The 18,879-nt window shown below is 40.4% G+C and overlaps 1 protein-coding gene across 1 annotated transcript in view; it reads left to right on the top strand.

Moving 5' to 3' along the window:
• The first annotated feature begins 608 nt into the window (after positions 1-608).
• The window catches only part of MYBPC1 (myosin binding protein C1), a 71,890-nt gene continuing 53,619 nt past the window's right edge, over positions 609-18,879 (top strand). The window contains exon 1 of the mRNA XM_077178274.1: positions 609-699. Within this exon, the coding sequence (XP_077034389.1) occupies positions 675-699 (25 nt within the window). The 5' untranslated portion in view covers positions 609-674. The remainder of the gene's footprint in view (positions 700-18,879) is intronic.

The raw sequence follows: 18,879 nt of genomic DNA, 5'->3' as shown, positions 1-18,879 counted from the left end.
CCCAAGAAAATGTACCATATGTAAACAGAAGAGAAATATAGAGTATCTTCGCTGCTAAAAACAGGAGTACAATAATACTTTTCATTAATACTGAGAGGCACTCTACTTCTCACTCTGTCTTTGCACACCATCTTCTCCTGAAGGAAAAAAATGATGTTACACTGCAGGCACGCTGCTTGTGCCTACTTGTCACTTTTATGTTGAGGGAAGAGGCACAAATGTATAGAGGCATTTCCTACAGGTTTTGCAGGCAGGAGGGGCTCTTTAATAACATGGCAGTCACTTTTTCAGTCTCTGTCTGCATGTGCATACGTGTCTGCAAGTTACAGAGAGGGACGCAGAGAGCAAGCTGTGTGGCTGAATTTAGAAAGTTATAGATGTTCTCATCAGCCCCATGCAATGCAGCAGAGATTCCTTCCAAAAGCCAAGGGAGCAGAGGCTGCAGACAACAGATGTGAAGGGTTTCCCATAACTGTCAATTTTCAAAGTGTTTGCATTGAAAAGAGAGGAGGTGCTATTTTGATTGATATTTCAGCCGCAGTATATAAAGCAGAGGAATTCTTCTTACCCTCTGCTTGTCACACTGATCTCACACACTCTCCGCTGGACTTGGGGCTACTACTGGCTGCATCTGAAAGGCTGAAACACTCTGGGAATAAAGAATCCTTGTAACAATGCCAGAACCCACCAAGAAAGATGGTAAGCATGACAGAACATTACCTGAGCATTTCTTAGTGACAGGAATTATGAGTACGCGCACACACGAAACAACTTTGAGACCACCTTGCAGACATCAGCCACAGATGATATTAAGAACAATAGCCACGTAACATCACTAAATCTTTAGAGATCACTGATCTTTTTTAGACTAAGAAGTGACATTCAGGCAGGGCTAATACACAAACATGACTTTGAATGGATATTGAGAAGCTACTTGACTGGGCAAATGCTGTATTCATTTTTTAAAGACTACAGGATTCCTGTAGTGCAATTTGTGGTTTCTCTCTTCTAAGCTATCTAAACTCTGGAAAAGAGGGAAAAAGCATTTCTCAAGATTTAAAGAGTCAGGACATTGATATGTTTTTCATGCAGTTTTCTAATAGTTACTGAATGGGAAGGATGTGATGATGAAACAGTTTTATGGTTCTGATGAAAATATATTCTATACATCTAAATGCATAAGTGAAGAATGTAGTAAGTTTTTCTGTACAGCTCAAACTGGAATAATGCATTTTGCCACATTACAGAAATTGTTATTTTACATTTCAGAAGGATAGTTACAGTCAGTAATATTGGCCCCTTCTGCGGTGCTATTAAGTTCATAGCAAAGAAACTGGGTATGTAGTCTGCTACTGAGAGGCAGAATTGTTCATTGGAGACTGAGGAAAAAGGTGAAAAATATTAAGGGTCTATTATTTAATAGTTTATTTAAAAGCCAATATTGATTTTTCTACCATTTTGAAAATTTAAGCTAAATAAGCTTCTTCTATTTACATTATTTCTATAGCTCTTCTTATGTTTTTCTTTCAAATCTGTATGTTTTGGTAAGAATTTTTGGTGATTTTTTGACTATATAAAGAGTTTTTGCAAAGCCATAATACGCAGACTGTATGTGCTTTTCAAATATTGGTGAATGAAAGCTATACACACAGCTTCCCTAATGCATTCCCAAATGCAAAACTGAATTTAATCTTTAAGGTAATCTTTAAGGTATGGAAAGTATAGAAGTCATTAATTAGCATTATTTCCCATCAGTCTTGAAAGATCTTCCAGGCTGATGTGTGTAGCTTGAATAGGTTTTCTTTGATTTAAGACTGACTTGTCAGTAGTATTGGCTTTGAACAACTTTACAAACATTTTACAAGGTTCATTTTTTATATTTCAATAAAAATAAATTTCAATTTTTTTTTTAAATATTTTCTGGTTTTGTGGAAGGTAAGAGCAGAGTAACTGTAGGAACATTACTCATTTTTGGCACCTTCTTCAGCTGGGGGATACATGGAAAACTAAACTTTTTGCACAACTGAGTCTGAAGCAAGCACTATTGACAGACCAATGTGATCACTTTACTCAGTGGCCCTCCTCAGGGCTCGAGGACAATGATAGATGAAGTCTCCTTCTGAAAATAGCTACACCAAGTGCACGTATTAATACAAGAGCCTAATCCTCCATATCAAACCTAGAGCCAAGCCCCTTCTAGAGTGTCTTATTTGTAATTCAAATTATTTACACATGTATTAAGTGTCCTTTTTATTTGATCTGTTATTTGACTGGGTATTATACACTTTAGTCAGAATGCATTCTGTGCCTGTCAACTCAAAAAAAACCCAACCCTAAAATATTTATGCACTTTTAAAAGATATGTGCTTTGAAGAAAATTAGTTTGGAGGCTCATGTTTCTTATTCTGTTTAAAATTAGATTGTTTCAAAGATGTTCTTCCAATGAAGTGATTACCAATGCAGCTCCATGTTTGTGTTATAAAATAAGTTTAGTAGCTCTGAGCAACATTATATTGACAGTGGAACAAATGTGATTTTTAATGAGTCAATATTCAGGACCTAAAAAGTATTGAAGCATTCTGCCCTAATAGAATTCACAAGGAGTAGAGAGAGAAGTGATATGATTGGGTTGCACACTGGTTGTTCCTTACTGCACCCAGTTTATTTGCAGCCAGGAGGTCAGGGGAGTAACAGGTTTACATTATTGTACTTCAGGGATTAGCTGCTTCCCAAAGATTTTTTTTGTTGATAAGAGCCCCCCTGAGCTGTTGACAGTACTTGTATTGTAAATGTGAGTAGCTACTGTATTAGTGGCAGGGGGATTTGGTACCAATAATAGTACAATACTGCCACTCATGCAAGCTCTACTTGTATCAGCTCTACCAGTAAGATCTCAGAACCTCACATGGTCATCAAATTCCTGTTCTCATGGTCATTTCCAAAGCATCAAGGGTTGAAGAAAATTAATCAATGAAGGTGAATCTTGGCCTGATTCTGGAAATTACCACTGGAATGACTGTCTGAGAAACCTTTGGCAAGCTTGTTGAAGGACTGCAATAGAAAACAGAGGGGGAAAAAGAGGCTTAAGGTTTCTGCATCGCATGGGCACCTAAGCACAGTTCTTCTGCCATTTCCAACAGAAGAAACCTACTTGACTTATCCCATACTCCTCATTTTCATGGATCCTGCAAATTAAAAACAGCACACACAAGCTGTTGTTGTGAAATCAGTTGAGAAATCAGAAACTGGCTAACACTTGAGTGTCCAGAAAATCTCAGATTTGTGGGTTTTTACCACTGCAGTCCCTGAAGTACGTAGCTTAGTTTTTCACAGACACTGCTGTAACGAGCTCCCAGGCTTTTTTTTCCAGGCCAAGTGCTCTTTGAGCTATTCTAAGATTATTAGATTAACAAAGTGAGAAAATTCCTGACTTGGTGACAGTGTAGCCTCACAAAGAGCTCTTAACAAATAGGATCACCAAATTAAACACACCACTCAACTTAGAGAAGGTTGCTGGAGAGCTTCAGCCTGATGGAATTTGTCACTGCAGAAACAGTCTTCCATGACTAATTATTTAAGGCCTTCATGGTACTCCTAAAAAGTCAAATCCTGTGAATAAGATCAGCTGTAGCTTCTTTGTCATTAGTTGTGGGACAGCTTTGTCTTGGCTGGCTCAAAATATGTGTGCAAGGTGAAGTTTACATCAATGGGTTAACTGATCTCAGTGGATGACTGAGGTGTGCCTGAGTTGCCAAAGGCCTAAACCAGTGCATTTAAATTTAACAGCCTTTAGCTTTCCTGGTGACTAATAAAATAACCCTCCCTCATATAATTACTTCCTGCAATTTATTGCAATCACTCAGTCAATCTTTCCTCTCCCCCCCCTTTCCTTTAACCAATACTCATAATAAGAGCTGCTCATTAATTAGGTGCCCTCTTAAGCTGTCACAGGCCATGGCATTTGGACACGCTTTTGTAAAAGTGCCAAGTCTCTCAAGAGCAACCTTTTCAAACTATTTGTGGGCATCATCCCACAGAGACAGGTGCAAGTCTGTCCCCAGTAGGCAGCTCTGTAAATTTGCCTTATTTATTCTCCCCAATCTAGGAAATAATGCATGGCCACGAGTTACCATTCCAAATTTTGAGCCAAAGCATTTATCGACTCTCTGCCAACTTCATTTTCTAAGTGTTTGCAAGCTCTGCTTGAATGATGCTGCCTGGAGCATCCACATTTTGGCAAGGAATCAAAATTAAAATCAGTGTGCCTACTTTAGACAGAGTTTCAGTAAAATTTTATTCAATCTACAAATAGCATAGATGTAAGAGCTGTGAAGGAAACTACTTGCATATATTGTCTGTTAGAAGAACAATCTGTAACACATGAAGCAATTCATGAAAGGAGGTAAACAGACATAAATACGGCTTTGGAGATATGGCAACACTGCTCTCCATGAAGACACCCAGCAGAAACAACATTTACTTCTGTTTGCTTTTAAACATAATTATATTTTTTCCTTTGTGAGATTTTTTTATCTATCATTATATTTGCACTCTACTTGCAATATTCTAAATAATACAACTCTCTGGTATGTCAAGATAACAGTCACTGTCAAACAAGTCAGTTATATAAAACATATAAGTAGATATGTAAAGCAGCATTCCAGTGAGAAAATAATCTAAGCATGAAGGTTAAGAGGTAATTAAAGTCAGATTTCTTTTAATATCATATTTTCAAGGTTAGACAAGTTTTCATAGGAAAAAAGAAGCTGAATGGAAATTCTGCTTCACTATATAGATTTGGCTTGTGTCAAAATTAAAACTGCTGATGGAAATTTTTCCTGAAAATTCAAGATCCCAGCATGTGAACATTTTCAACACTGTTTGGTGCTTTCCATGCAGAAGACTGGACCTGTATAACCATTTTATATAGCACCACATGAGTAGTGCAGCTGCTCTTCTCCTCGCTGCATGGTGATGCAAAAGAAAAGCAAATAGACATCCATCTTCTGCCATCATCATGGCCCCTCTGCAGCACTGACTGTAGAATGCATTCCCATTATTTTTAACTTCCTTCATTCTCAGTGTCAGAGCAAACCACACTCAAAGTCAGGCCCCTGTGTGTCGTTAGCAAAGCTCCGTATTCAAATTGCAGGTAAATGAGTTTTGGTGGATGACGAAAGAGTGAAACCCTAACCCCTTATCTTATTTTCCTTCCCAATTCTTCAGAAAGTTTTTCTCTTCATCACCTCCAGCTAATAAATTTTAAGCCCTCCACAAATGGAAAGCAAACTCACGCCCCAGTGCTGTAATCAGATCCCCGAGGGTGGGCTGTGCTCTCGCCCTGCGCCCCACGGAGCAGCTCCTCCTGCACAGACTGTGTGGAACACTGGGAGATGACTTGTTCTTAGATTGCCTTCTCCCTCCTATTGCTAGCTCCTGACTGTGGCTCCCACACTTCCTTCTGAGATACCAGAGCATCTCAGATTTATGCTTTGACCTTCCCCCTCCATTGCTGCTAAGTTTAAATCAAATTAATTTGACAGAAAATTCACCATGATTTATCTTTGGGCTATTATGTTTTGGTTTATTATGGTGTAAATTGAAGGCACTACACCAACTTTTTTTCCTCATACGATGCATTGACTTCAATACTGCTGAAGGAGGATTATGCAAGATTGATCTGTCTTACTTGCTGTTGCTCATACTTGAGTTGAAAAGCTTGTCTACCCTGTGTGAAAAACAGTGCATCTGTGCACAAGAATAAAATATTTAATATTTTCACACTAAAATGAGAAACTTATTGAGTTTAGGAGGAAAGCAGGGAACAGCCTTTTAACAGATAAGAGAGCGCTTTGTACTTGGCAAAACTGAATTTAGCAAATGCTGTCTTTGTGCCTCCCTATACTGCACCTGTTGGGAAGATAAATAAAGGCCTACCCAGTTCTTTCCCCTCATACCTCCTAAATATATCACTTTAAGAGAGCTCTAAAAAAACCTACCATGCTGCATTACTCCTCTGTTCCATGAAAAACCGAATGAGTTTTTTTCATATTAATTTCAGGGGACTACCAAACAAGGTGGTTGCATAACCAAACAGTGGCAGAGAGATCTGGGGGGTCTTCAGTTGTTAAAACATTTGTGGCTGCCTAACACATCAACAGCCCTTGGAAAATAAGTCATGGAATGTATTTCAAGTTTCATCAGGGGACATCCAGAGTGCTCCTTAAAGGGGAAGAGCAAATCAAGTTTGAAAATAAATTACCTGGGGAAATTTTTCTTGGGATAGGGATGAATACCAGACTCATCATTTATGGGGATGCAGAGGTTCCAGTAAATTAGAAGTCCTAATTTAATAATTGCTCTAGAATGAAAAATAAAAAAAAATATTCATATTCAGGCACTAAAGTGACTTTGTCTTGAATGTAAAAATGTAAAATGTAAAATGCCTGTAAAATGACAGACAAGACAAGCGAATAGGATCATTAACTTCAGTTGTAATTAGAGTTCTTTCAGTCCCACTGCAAGCAGTTTTATCTCTTGAGCCTGAGGAATTGTGTGACTGAGAAACAGCCCCTTCCCATCCCACCCAGCCAACTCTCTCTGCTCTCAGCCACAAATGAAGTGCTATCTCTGAAGGCTTCAAACAAAGGTTTCTCTTTTTCACTGCTGTTAGAGAATCAATAGTTGAAGCCATTTTTCCATCATTCCACCATCGTTCCCTTTATGACACCGGGAGGTTTTGCTCCTTTGCTTGGAAGAGCTGCCAGTGTTTCCAGCGTTAGGGACAAGTCACCTGAGAGGAACGTCCATGTTAGTCCATTGAGAACGTTGGTGACTTTGCAACCCTACAGAGATCCTGATGGTCTTTACACTGTCCCAGAAGATCTCTGGGTTAGGAACCAGATACCCAGCTGGAAGGATGTGCCAGTGAACTCGGTGTTCCCGCTCCCCGTGGAGTCAGCCGCTCATTAAAGTCAGAGGTGCCCAGTGTGCTGCCTCTCAGCTGACCTGCCAGCAATTGCCTAAACATAGGTGCCCTAGTGCCACATAAGATGCCCTGAGATTCACAGAACACCCATCTTGGGCTGGAAGATATGGCTCAGGACTTGTGGGAGGCCTGCAACACCATGGAATAGCAGCTAGGAAATGGAGTGCTACCCTACAGGACCCAAGTGGCCTTGGTCACCCGTGTGTGTATGCAAATTGAGCCATAAGCAGCAATAAAATGGGAAATAAAAGGTGAATAAAAATCAAATTCCATTGCTTGTAATGGCAGCTTGGACTCCCAGCTCTCATCATAGACACATTCATGTGCCTCCCTTTTCCTGAGCACCATAAGGATAAGAATGCAGGACTACTGTACAATTTGCTCAATTGCTGTTTAAGGGTTTTCTGCAGTGGGTAGGTTTGTAAGAAGCCAAGGAGAGAGTTATGTTCCATTATTATTTGCATGTGATACTCAGATGCTCTTCCCCATAAATAAGGGAGTACATTAGGCTCAGATTACCCTGAGCAAAGAGTGCACCCTTCTGTAGTCTACTATCTGCTTCATGCATTGATAAAAATAAAATAATGCCCCTGAAAAAAGGTTCTACTGCCATTTTTTGTTATTTTTGAGAATATGATTATTTTACTTGTTTTATTTTTATATCGATATATTTATCAATATATTTTATTTCATGGCTGAATGTTTCAATCAACTCAGAATTAAATTGTTGCTCTCCTTTAATGAGAGGAAACAGAAAGCTGCACTCCTGTTCACATCAATAGTAATTCATCTTCATTCTTTTTATACAAGCTTACTCTCACTTCCTCCAGCAGCTTCATGCTGTTAGATGAATGATTGGTTGCATCAGTGATATTTGTACCTATGGGCAAAAAAAGTACTTTTTATGTAAATAATCCAGTGTTTCTGAATATTCTACAAAGTGTTCAACAAAACATATGTAGATTTATGAAACTCCAAGAATTTCCATTTCTGGAATTATTTTTTTTTTGTGTGTGGTCTTAGCTCCTAGGGCTCACTGAACTAGCAGATGTTCAGCCAAGATGAAGCAGCTTAGAGAAGAGAGTGAATTAAAGTAAAAATCCAGTTCTGTGTCCCACAGGATGTGATGCCCTAGGAAGCCATTCTAGCGAGCATGCTTTGGTGAAAATTTCTGTTAATCTTCACCACTTCCTGGGATGCTGGAGGGACAGAAAGTTACTGTGCATTCAAGAAGTCTGAAGGTACATTTCTGCTCAGACACCTCTCAGACCCTGAAATATGCAGCCTACACCAATGAGAGAGGTTTCTCTCTGACTTCCCTCATCCATTACCTGTGCCAGTATTGCTGTCAGCATCTTCACAGGAGTCAGTGGGACCTAGACTAAGGTGATGGGGGATGCCTTACACCCACATGGCTTAGAAAAGCCTCTTCTGAAGACCAACCACACCCACAACCCTCTCTGCTGGTTGGACAAGTGTCTTTATGTGCATCTTCAGTTCAAAGTGACAAAATAACCTGTGGTCTCTGCACCATGCACTTAGCCACGGTGGTGTTAGATGTCATAATACTGAGATATTGCATGCCCTGCTTTCTCTTAGTGCTAGGTGGAGGTTAATTCAGGACATCAGACCTCCTGGAGTAATGTTGAAGGGCTGCTGAGCAGAAAGCCAAATATGACAGTCTCGGAAGAGTTCAAAAAATAAAAAAAAAATCTACCATCTATCCACCATCCTAAAAAATTGCTTCATGGAGTGAAGCTTACACGAGAATTGTTAGTTTCAGGAAAGGCTGTCACAAATATGATAACTTGTCAGTAGGTCAGTGTGTGTGATTTTTCTGCCAGAAGGTGGGAGCATGGTTGGGTAACTCATTTCAGAGTTTAGAGCCCCTCCACGTGCCCTCTCCATGGTCCCAAAATGTATAGACTGTGCGGCAAGAAGGGAGTTCATCTTACAGCAATGGTCAATGCAGTCACTGCTCTCCCTTTCCTGGAGATTAGGAAATAGTTCTTTCATAATTTGCTCTCCCTGGCCCTGTTACTAATTGAAAATAGCTTGTGATCTACTTCCTAGGGCAGTTGTCCTTATATGTGATGGCTCCAGCAAGTTATTTTGATCAAGTGATTATGACAAAAAGCTCTGTTCTAATTTAATTCTCTGTAGGCTCAAATGGTGGTTTTAGGAAGCATTGAAAGCATTGTTCAGTAGTAGCATGATGCTTCCTGAGATGGATCTGTATTAAAATACATTCATCATGTCTTTGCAGGGCTAGAATAACTTCCTAATTTTGGTCATACATGCAAGAGGAGGTTGCAGTCAACCATAGACAAAGATTCCCTTTCCCTACAGATTTCTGTAAAACCTTAGCTCTGTGTATATAGGCATTAACTGCAGACACATTTACTCTGTGTGCTGAACTGACAGGATGGAACATGATAGGCAAAAACAACCAACACAACAGCACAATTACTTTTTTTCTCAAAGGGGAGTCATGCTTTGCTCAGCCAGCCTGCAAATCTAGTCCAAAAGCCAGTTCCAGATTTTTCCTTCTCTCAAAGCCCTGAAGCTGTGACAAAATTAACTGAATACAAATGCAGTTAAAACTGAAAGAGACCCCAAATGAAAAGTTTTTTGGCTCAGCTGGTGGGAGAGGTCTTACTCCTTGATACTCACCTACTCCAGTGTGCTAGTGGACTAGAAAGAGCAGTAAAACAACTCCTGAACAGCTGTTGAATTCCAGCTTCCAGGTATTTTTGTGTTTATTTTTATAGCTCTCTGCCATAAGACCTTTTCTGTGGAAAAGAAATGCACCAATTATGGCCCCTAGAACCAGTTTCAACAGCACCAGAAGGAGGAAAACTTCCTCTAATCAGTCTGAGCTGATTGAGTGTGTGTGGTAGAACCTTTCACTGTTTTCTGGACTGAAATGAAATATCTCAAACCATTTGCACACCTCAATGTGCACAGCATTGCATGTCCATCCCTTTTCAACAGTTTTCTTCATTTCCAGTGCCACTGAATCATTGTTCCTGTAAAAATTACAGAAGCCCTTACTGCTGGTGGTGTGGAGAATATCTGTGGCTTGAGATATCTAGGAACAGCCACGTGAGAAATGCCATGCAGATGGAATAATTTATAGACTAATAGCTTCTGGGTCTCATGCTGTGATACTCATGTAGATAGAGATATACATACACTGTAGCACGTTTGGTATCTTTTGTTTTTATAAGAACATAGTATCTAGGTCAAAAACCTTATTTTAGACCCAAAGAAGAGTGTAATTCCAATGGAGACTGTGGCTGCCACTCCCCCACAGATGCAGTCTTCAGTGAAGGCACAGAGGGTCAGATGCCTGATGACATTTTTTCCATGGCATTCCCTCCAGCCTTACTAATCTTTCATCTAAGCTTTCCTTAGCCCTATTTTTAAAGGGGAAATCTGACCTCTGTCCTGTGCCCCTTTTTCTTTGCCCTTGTTTTGCATTTCCATGTTTTGCAATGAGGTTTTCTCTCTTACCCAACAGCTCTTTTAGCTGGAGGGAAACCATATGCCGTGAGCTGTGAGTGTAATTCACAACAGCATCTTAAATGCATTTTGCTGTCAGGCTTTGTAAGAGCTTTCTCTCATACATATCACTTGCTGATTTACTGATGCAAACCCCCACAGCTTGTCTGCAAACATCCTGCTGTGTGCAAACATTCCCGAAAGGCAGAGCTAAGAGTTTAGGTTTATTTAAAGTGAAGGCACATAGCTCTCACAGTAATCTCCATTGATGCAGGATGAGATTGAGAGGTAGAAAACATTAACAGTAGAAACACTGAGGGATGTTTGTCATTTCATATGTGAGCACCCACAAAGGGACATACATGATTTCATGTAGGTCTCCTAAATTTTCACCCACAGAGTCCTTTCTTTCCACATGTGCAAAATATTCCTAAAGATTTCTCAGGACAATTCTGTATCCCTGGAATCTGAGCAACAATAAATATTTATGTACAGAAAAGACTACAAAAAGAGAGAACTACATAAGTCAGTACATAAAAATCCCAAGAAAGAAGTAAGTTTCTGAGTTTCAGGTCTATTTCGGATTCTTTTTGTGTTTCCTACCAGCAGTACTCCAACTCTGATACAAAGCTTTCCTGTATTGCCATTTTAAAACAACAAAAACCCCCCTTAATTACAAACTTAATTACAAATCCACTTTGCTTGTACTTACTGGGACATTGAAACTCACAAAAAGCAGTAGCCACTGAATTTTGTAGCCCATAAGTTTAAGTTACCCCTAGCAAACTAAAAAGTGGACGCTACCACCCTCTTGAGTGAGGTGTTTTCCACAAGTGTGATGACTGAAAATAAGCACTGGGTAGGTAAAAAGTTCAGGGCAAAAGCAGTAATGGATTATTAGTGATTAAGGACTTGGAACAGTCCCTAATCACGTAGGCGCCCGACAGCCCTGAGCCCGGGCTCCTGTTACAATCCCCTTCTGCAAGGCTCTGCCTCTCTGGAGGAGGCTGAGGGCTGCACTGCAGATGACAGCAGAGTGCTCTTATCTGAAGGAAGTCTGAGAAGACTCTTCCTTCTTGAAAAGATCACAGAGTATCAGATTATCTGTCACCCACTGTCAAATAGAGTTTAGCAAATGTTTTTCTTATTTGGTATTTGGATGCGGTTGTGATGATGTTTAGACCCAGTTGCAGCGTATGTTACTCTGACAAAGAGCTCATCACAAGTTCATAGACTCAATCCTTGGCAAATCCCAACATGTGAGTGTCTGGTTTTGCCCTGAACATCAAAGAAAAGCCTGTGAACAAAAATCATGGAATGGGAACACCAGCAGGATTCCGTTTTAAATCACCGAACTGTTTTAGTCAGAATTTTAGTGAAAATGAAACCCATCAGCATGTCCCAAGTGTTTCCTTGTAACTGACTGAAAGAAGATAGATTGCATGAATTCATGCTGCCACAGGTTTAAGCTGATGTCATCATTTTCCCTAAGGGTCAATCTCCCTGTGTGGAATGATTTCCCACTGCCTGCACACAGTCACATGGCTCTCAGGACTACTCTGGGGGCACTGAACAACAGGAGACGGTCATTTGTGGAACTCACTACAATTATGCAGAGAATCAGGTCCATAATGTGATTTCCATAAAACAATACTGAAAATGGTTTTCTTAATTCACAGAGTAATATTTCAGGAGAGCTCAGCAGAACAACCGTGTTGTGTTTTGGGTTGAGCAAGACTAAAGACATTTTTCCAAACTGGCAAAATGTTTCCTGAGCTGGTTGGGAAATTATCTGGCAATCTGAAAGGAAGCTCATTACTGGTTAAGTACTCATCTCTTGAAATAAATGACCTTACAACTTTATTGCTGACTTTTATCCTATAATTAGAAGTGCAACTGCCATTAAACGTTTATTGTTAAATTTGAAGACTAGATTGCTTTCATTCCTAAGCAGAAGTTCTGTGGTTTAGGAAGTTTTTTTATCCAATAACCTTGTCTACTTTATTACCATTTGAAGCTTTCAGGAAGGATGTTAGCATTAGTCACTGTACTTCTATCTCTGGTATCCCACTGTGGTGTCTGTTGCTTTCAATTTGCCCTTGGGAATGTATTGAGATAAACTAAAATATTTGCTTCAAGAGAAAAATTATTAGGGAATTATTGCAAGGAAGGATAGGAAACTAGATATTGTCATACTTTTAAGTGAGATCAGGCTATTCTGCTGAGTGTGTTAATTGATTTTGGTACACATATATCAAAGATGAATTAGGTTTGGGATATTTAAAAGAAGAATTTCCCGTGGCTGGAGTAGGAGTGGAAAGAAAGAAACCCGAACTACGCCGATCCCCTGCAGTTTCTGTTTACTCAGCGCAGTTCCTGAGCACGGGAACTCACCTGGCTCGCTGTGCTGGGCTGTCCCCTGTCCCTGCAGATCCCCAAGGGCCGGGTGTCCCCTGGGACAGGCGGATCCCGGGTTTTCCCCAAAGCAGGGATCCGATCGCCCCCTGAGGGGCAGGAGCGCGGCCAGCGCCCAGCCCGGCCCCAGCTGCAGGGGGGATTGACTCCTCGCAGACCCGAGAGAGGCTTTTTAAATAAAAAAAGGCGGAGTAAATATTCCCCGCTGGGCTAGAAAAGCTGGCGAGTGGCTCCGCAGAGCGTCCACCTGCAGCCCCTCCTGGAGTCTGTGCCTCTCTTCAGACTGAGGAGAGTTTCAGGGGCTCTCAGGTGTGGCACTGCAGGGTAAACCTGGGAGATTCACAAGTCCAGCTCACTTCCCTTCAGACTGAGGAGAGTTTCAGGAGCTCTCAGGTATGGCACTGCAGGGTAAACCTGGGAGATTCACAAGTCCAGCTCACTGAGGTTTCAGGACTGCTTTTGTTGTTGTTTGTGACAGTGTTCACAGGGGTTTTCAGCATGAGGGAAGAGATGTAGATCTGACTCCATATTTCAGAAGGCTTGATTTATTATTTTATGATATATATATTACATTATAACTATGTTAAAAAGAATAGAAGGAAAAGTTTCATCTCAGAAGGCTAGTTAAGCTAAGAATAGAATAGAAAAGAATGATAACAAAGGCAGCTGGCTCAGACAGAGAGAGAGAGAGCTAGCTCTCTCTAGTCACTAAATCTAAACATCTACACGAAACTAATCACAGATGCACCTGTTGCATTCCACAGCAGCAGATAACCATTGTTTACATTTTGTTCTTGGAGCCTCTCAGCTTCTCAGGAAGAAAAAATCCTAAGAAAGGATTTTCATAAAAAGATGTCTGCGACAGTTGTTGTTGTTGGTTTTACAACATAAAAATAGGAGTGCTGCTTCTGTCCTTCAGACATAAGCTCTCATGTCGTTGGCAATATTCCACAGGCAGTTTTGTCCTTTCTATTTCACTGGAGCCAGAATCGTGTGGTGCATCATGTGAAGCAGCAGTAAAGAATGGCTCAGGTGACTGAGAACAGTAGGTGAGGAATACAAAATTTCAGGAGCTGTGAATCATCTCAGGCTCACATTAAGTTGGTGCTATGGAAGCTGAGATGTTGCCATAATAGAGGAAAATTTGACGCTCTCTGTCATTTGTAGGAAGAAGCTGATTTTGTGTGGGATTTCCACAATTTTCACTATGCATATTTTAGGAGGAACATGCATACTAAGAACTTTTTTCAGCAACATTCAGTATTGCATATACCTCGTTGTATAACAAGTTTTGCTGTGAGATTTCAAAAGAGAATGTTTTTATTTCCAAACGTGGAAATGACATTTAACACATCGGGATGTGGAATTAATGATAAATCAATGTCACCAGGAATAGTCTCAGGCTCTGCAAGTACAGGTGTGCTGACAAAGTTTCCTCATGGAGGTGTAGTAATGAATGTAAACTGAATTTCTTCACATTGTTAAACACTGTAGCACATTTCAGCAAAATGCTTTTCTCTGGTAAGTGGTTAACAAGCAGAACATTATCTGCAAGATTTTGCATGCTAGATAGTATCACAAAATTTTAGTCTTGGAAATCAAAAAAACGCACAAATTGGCATTTTTGGTTTGGTATGGTCTTCATGATGAAATAAATTAGAAAACTGTGATTGCAAAAACTCAGCGAAAAAAGATTTAGTCAAAAATTTCAGCGACATTTGGCACTCAAATTGTGGTCTACAGCTAGTCTGTGAACTGTGAGATACAAGCACAGATATTCATTTTTTCTGTTAGCTGCACAAGTGCTTAGGAACTAACTTTTATGGGTTATTTTCTTTGATATAAAGTAAGAGAAGAAAGATATCACGGAAATAGAATGGAATTCAATTACTCCATCCTGGTGCCTTGTGGACTGAGAAGGCTAAAAATGAGTTTAAGAATGCATGGGAACTTGATAACCAGACTATAGCCACTAAACTTCACCTATCCATCTTAAATACTGTCACTGCTTGGCAGCTTTCCAGATCCCTGTTACAGTACACATGAAATTTTGAGTCTGAAAAAGAAGATACTTAGCAGACTGTAATAAATAACATATATACATATGTTTTATTAAATTACTTTTGTTCAAGGTCATGGTTACAGTGTTCTTTAAAGATTAATTCCTATGTGAAAGCATAAGAAATTCGTGGAAGTTTACATATGGTCAGGTTTGATGTAGCAGTATCATTTCAGAAAAGTGGAAACCACAAGGAAAACACTCAAAATAAGCAATGATTGTTTTATGTACTTTTATAACTATGAATGTCAGTGAAGGAATAATCTGGACTCACTAATTCTACTGCAGCTCCTCATGTGGATCTGTAAACCATTTATTTGGTGTCTAGTCCATTCCACAGAATTCCCTGTTACCAGGCTTTTGCTCCAATTGTTCATTCAGTTTTTCATTCCTCAAGACAGGGAACGTTCTTACACTCAATATGTGACAGTTTGATTGGCTCTGGTGGCCCATAAAATCCTTTATAATGGAAAGCATTTAGATTCGTTCTGAAATGGGACTACTCTCAGTGAGTTTATATGCTGGGATTAGTTATTATCCTTGGGCTTGTTTGGGTTTTTTGAATTTTAATCATACACCAAACTACATTTTTAAGCAAACTATTTGTTAATTTTACTTATTCTTCAGTCCCTACCTAAATGTGCATCACTGGACTGTGACACTTTTAGCTGTTGGAATATAAAATAACTTCATCTTCAGTGAACATGCTGATTTGTTCACTTTGTTACAATAAGAGGGAGTATGTAATGGAAGGTTGTTGTTTTCACCTTTAAACACTGTCACAAGTCAAACCCAGCAGTTTATCTTGTACAACCCATCACTAGAAATGGAAACAGAAACTAGAAATACATTATAAGTGTGTCAGCTTGGCTCTATCACACTATTAGCCACAAGAATAGTCATTTGGCCAGCCAACCAGGCACCAATAAGACACCATAATTTACTACAGTCCTTTAGAACAAATCTGCTTTCAGGATTTAGGACCAATGTCTGTTTAGAGCTGTTTGTCTAGGTATATTTTTAAAATAACAATGTCCATGGACATTCATAAAATAAGGTGATGATTTCAGCTGGAATTGTAGTTTCTTGCCTCTGCTCAGACTGGAATTTTCTGCGGAAGTTGCACAGAAATCAGATTATTTCTCAGTGGAGAAGAGGCTCATGAGGCACCAGGCAGACTCTGCGTGCATGACTGTGCTCAGATTTTGCAGAATGATAAGCATTCCTCCCCTTTTTTTCTTAATTTTAATTAATAATACTTGTATTTATTCCAATTTAAGTCCAACTGAATGCACTTCTATTGATTACAAGTGACATTGAACCAAGTCCTTTCTTTTCCAGCTTGTTTTCTGCTGGGGTCTGCTAACAGTACTGTTTCCCAATGAAATGCTCCTTGTGTTCTGGTAAACTCTGAAGTTTGTAAACTCTAAAGTGAGTAAATTCCTGTCTCCAAAAAGTCGAGGCTATGGCTTTTACCCATATCACTGATGCCACAGTGATTTGGCTGAAGTGATCCACAAAAAATTGTCCAACTATTTTGAGCCTTCTCTTTCCCTTCTTCGGAGCACCTTTTTTTCTGGGAACATAAGGAATGAAAGGAATAAGCTTCACTGCTTTTGTCTGCTGCTGATCTGGACATGAGGTGTGCCAAGCAACTGTCCAACATCCTTAGTCCTTCCCTGCCCACCTCTTCCAGTGGATCATCTACCTCAGGAGAAAGCCTGGTGCCACAAGGATGGCTCTCGTGTCCTGCTGGGGCTGGGCACAGGGGACAATCCTTACACACAGCAACTGCACAGGGGCTGGGGTGAGCCCTGCTCTCTCCCCAAAACAGCATTTTGTCTATTTTTGTCTGACCAGCAGAGTCAGCACTTTAGGAATGCCTACGTAACAGTTATATTGGTCTGATCCCTCAAGATTAATCCACCTACTAAAATCTGACACAAGCTGATGGTGGCAGGACTTTGTGACAAAAAGCATTAAGTGACTATGCTCATGTTGTTTGACATATGAGAGTCTCTTTAATATGTTGCTGTTGCAAAGACAGATATCATACCTGTGTCCATGATGGTGCAGCCACAGTCCTGCTTTCCTTTCCAGGTAAATGGGGGATAAGTCCTCTGCTCAGACTGATCCTGAATCCCTTGGGTATTCTTTGCTGGGTTGTAACTGATCTGTATAGAACTGCAGGGAGAAATTCGTGCAGGAGACTTTCGTCCTCCTTCCTGTGCATGTTCCAGCCCAATGACAGTGAAATGCTATCTTTAGGCTTTCTGCAAGCCCTGATTTAATGCTCAAGGTCATTTCCTTCACTTACCTAAGGTAAAAAAAAAAAAAAAAAAACCAACCAGCAAAAAAACCACCCACTACTCATTTTCCAAAATGACTGAAAGTTCTTAAGCCTACCCAAAACAAAGCTGGTCATGAGTACAGAGCTGAATGGTGGCCAGGGTTATCCAGCCAGACCTCATTCCCAGTATGCTTGCTGACAGGTTGTAGTTCTTGAGCACTCTGAACTGCAGGTCTCCAGGATACTCTGCTTTCAGCACAGCAGTAAAGCAGTACCTGGAAGCTGTTTTAGAGCCATCATCATGCCTCATTATGATTGCATTCCAGTGTGAAAGGTAATATATGTGATGTCAGGGAGTTTCTATGTTTTGTGCTGCCAGAAAAGCCAGTGGAAGTGGGAATCCAGAGCCCTTGAGAACTGGCCACCACACACAAACTGACATCCCTCTGTCAGTTCCCTGCCAAAGCTTCTTCTGTCTGTGGCAGGTCAGATGCCAGTGCAACCAGACCTAAAATGGAATTGAAATTTTAAATAATGACAGCCTCGATTTAACATGGTTCTTAGGTATTTTCATAACTTTAGCACATCAATTAATATCGTGGAACTTTAAGCTTAGTGATATACACACAGCAAGAGATTTTAAGTCTTATTTTATCTGAAAAACTGAACACGATAAATGTGGAAAAGAGATGGGAAATTGCTGGTAATGGGTCAAGTTGCATCTCCTGCTGATTTTCATGCATGTATGCGTGCGTATATAATTATAAATTGCAAACAAAAATGTCTTGGCTCTAAGTGCTCATATCCTGTGTCAAACTGGATCCTGAATGCATCTCATGACATGGCTGAGGCATGAAAGCATTTCTGGAGATGTTATCTAAGTGACAGTTGTGCTTTCATTTTTATTTGCTAACTACACTTAATACACTATCTTTTCTGAGTGGCCGCCATGTAGAGAGGACTGCTCAGTTCATTCCTGTCCTTGCTGCAGAATTACATCTGGCATTAGAATTACATAGAATTACATCAGGTACATTGCCAGTTTCACAGCCAATGACTAACCCAAGGTCTGTGCTCAACACAACCCCCTGAAATACAACATTCTCGGTTCTCAAATAAAGAACTGCAAAGAAGACACCTTTTGTTTCAGAAGCTCTGAAGCAGAAGTTAACTTTATTTATTCTGTAGAGGGTACACTTGACATTATGGTGTCAATTCAGTGGTAACTGGACCCTCAACAGCCTCTTTCCCCTTTAGCCCAAGAGGCATCATTGCAACCCAGTGAGCTGCACCTCTCCAAAGGGATTGAGGATTGCATGCTGGAGGTTTTCTCCACCAGCAGCGCCCTGACAATGCCTGGGCAGAGCACCATATTAGGCAACAGGCCGAGGGGAATGGCATGTGGGGACTCCAGGGATCATGCCTCCTAGGGAAGGAGCACAACCATAAGCTGCTGGTTGAGAGTGCAGAGCCCTGTCCTGGCTGACAAGCCTGTTGCAGAGGTCAGCCAGAGAGGGCTATCATTCTTTGGGGAGGTGGAAACTACTTGGAGCTATTAATGGTTTTTTTCCTGGCTGTCATCAGGAATGGAGCTGTAAGCCAGGCATGACCATGAAAGGGGTT

Source organism: Agelaius phoeniceus, chromosome 5 (assembly GCF_051311805.1).
Source record: "Agelaius phoeniceus isolate bAgePho1 chromosome 5, bAgePho1.hap1, whole genome shotgun sequence".
In the NCBI taxonomy this organism is placed as follows: domain Eukaryota; kingdom Metazoa; phylum Chordata; class Aves; order Passeriformes; family Icteridae; genus Agelaius; species Agelaius phoeniceus.
The sequence above is the reverse complement of the archived record's forward strand: the minus strand, read 5'-3'. Positions and strand labels throughout refer to the sequence as shown.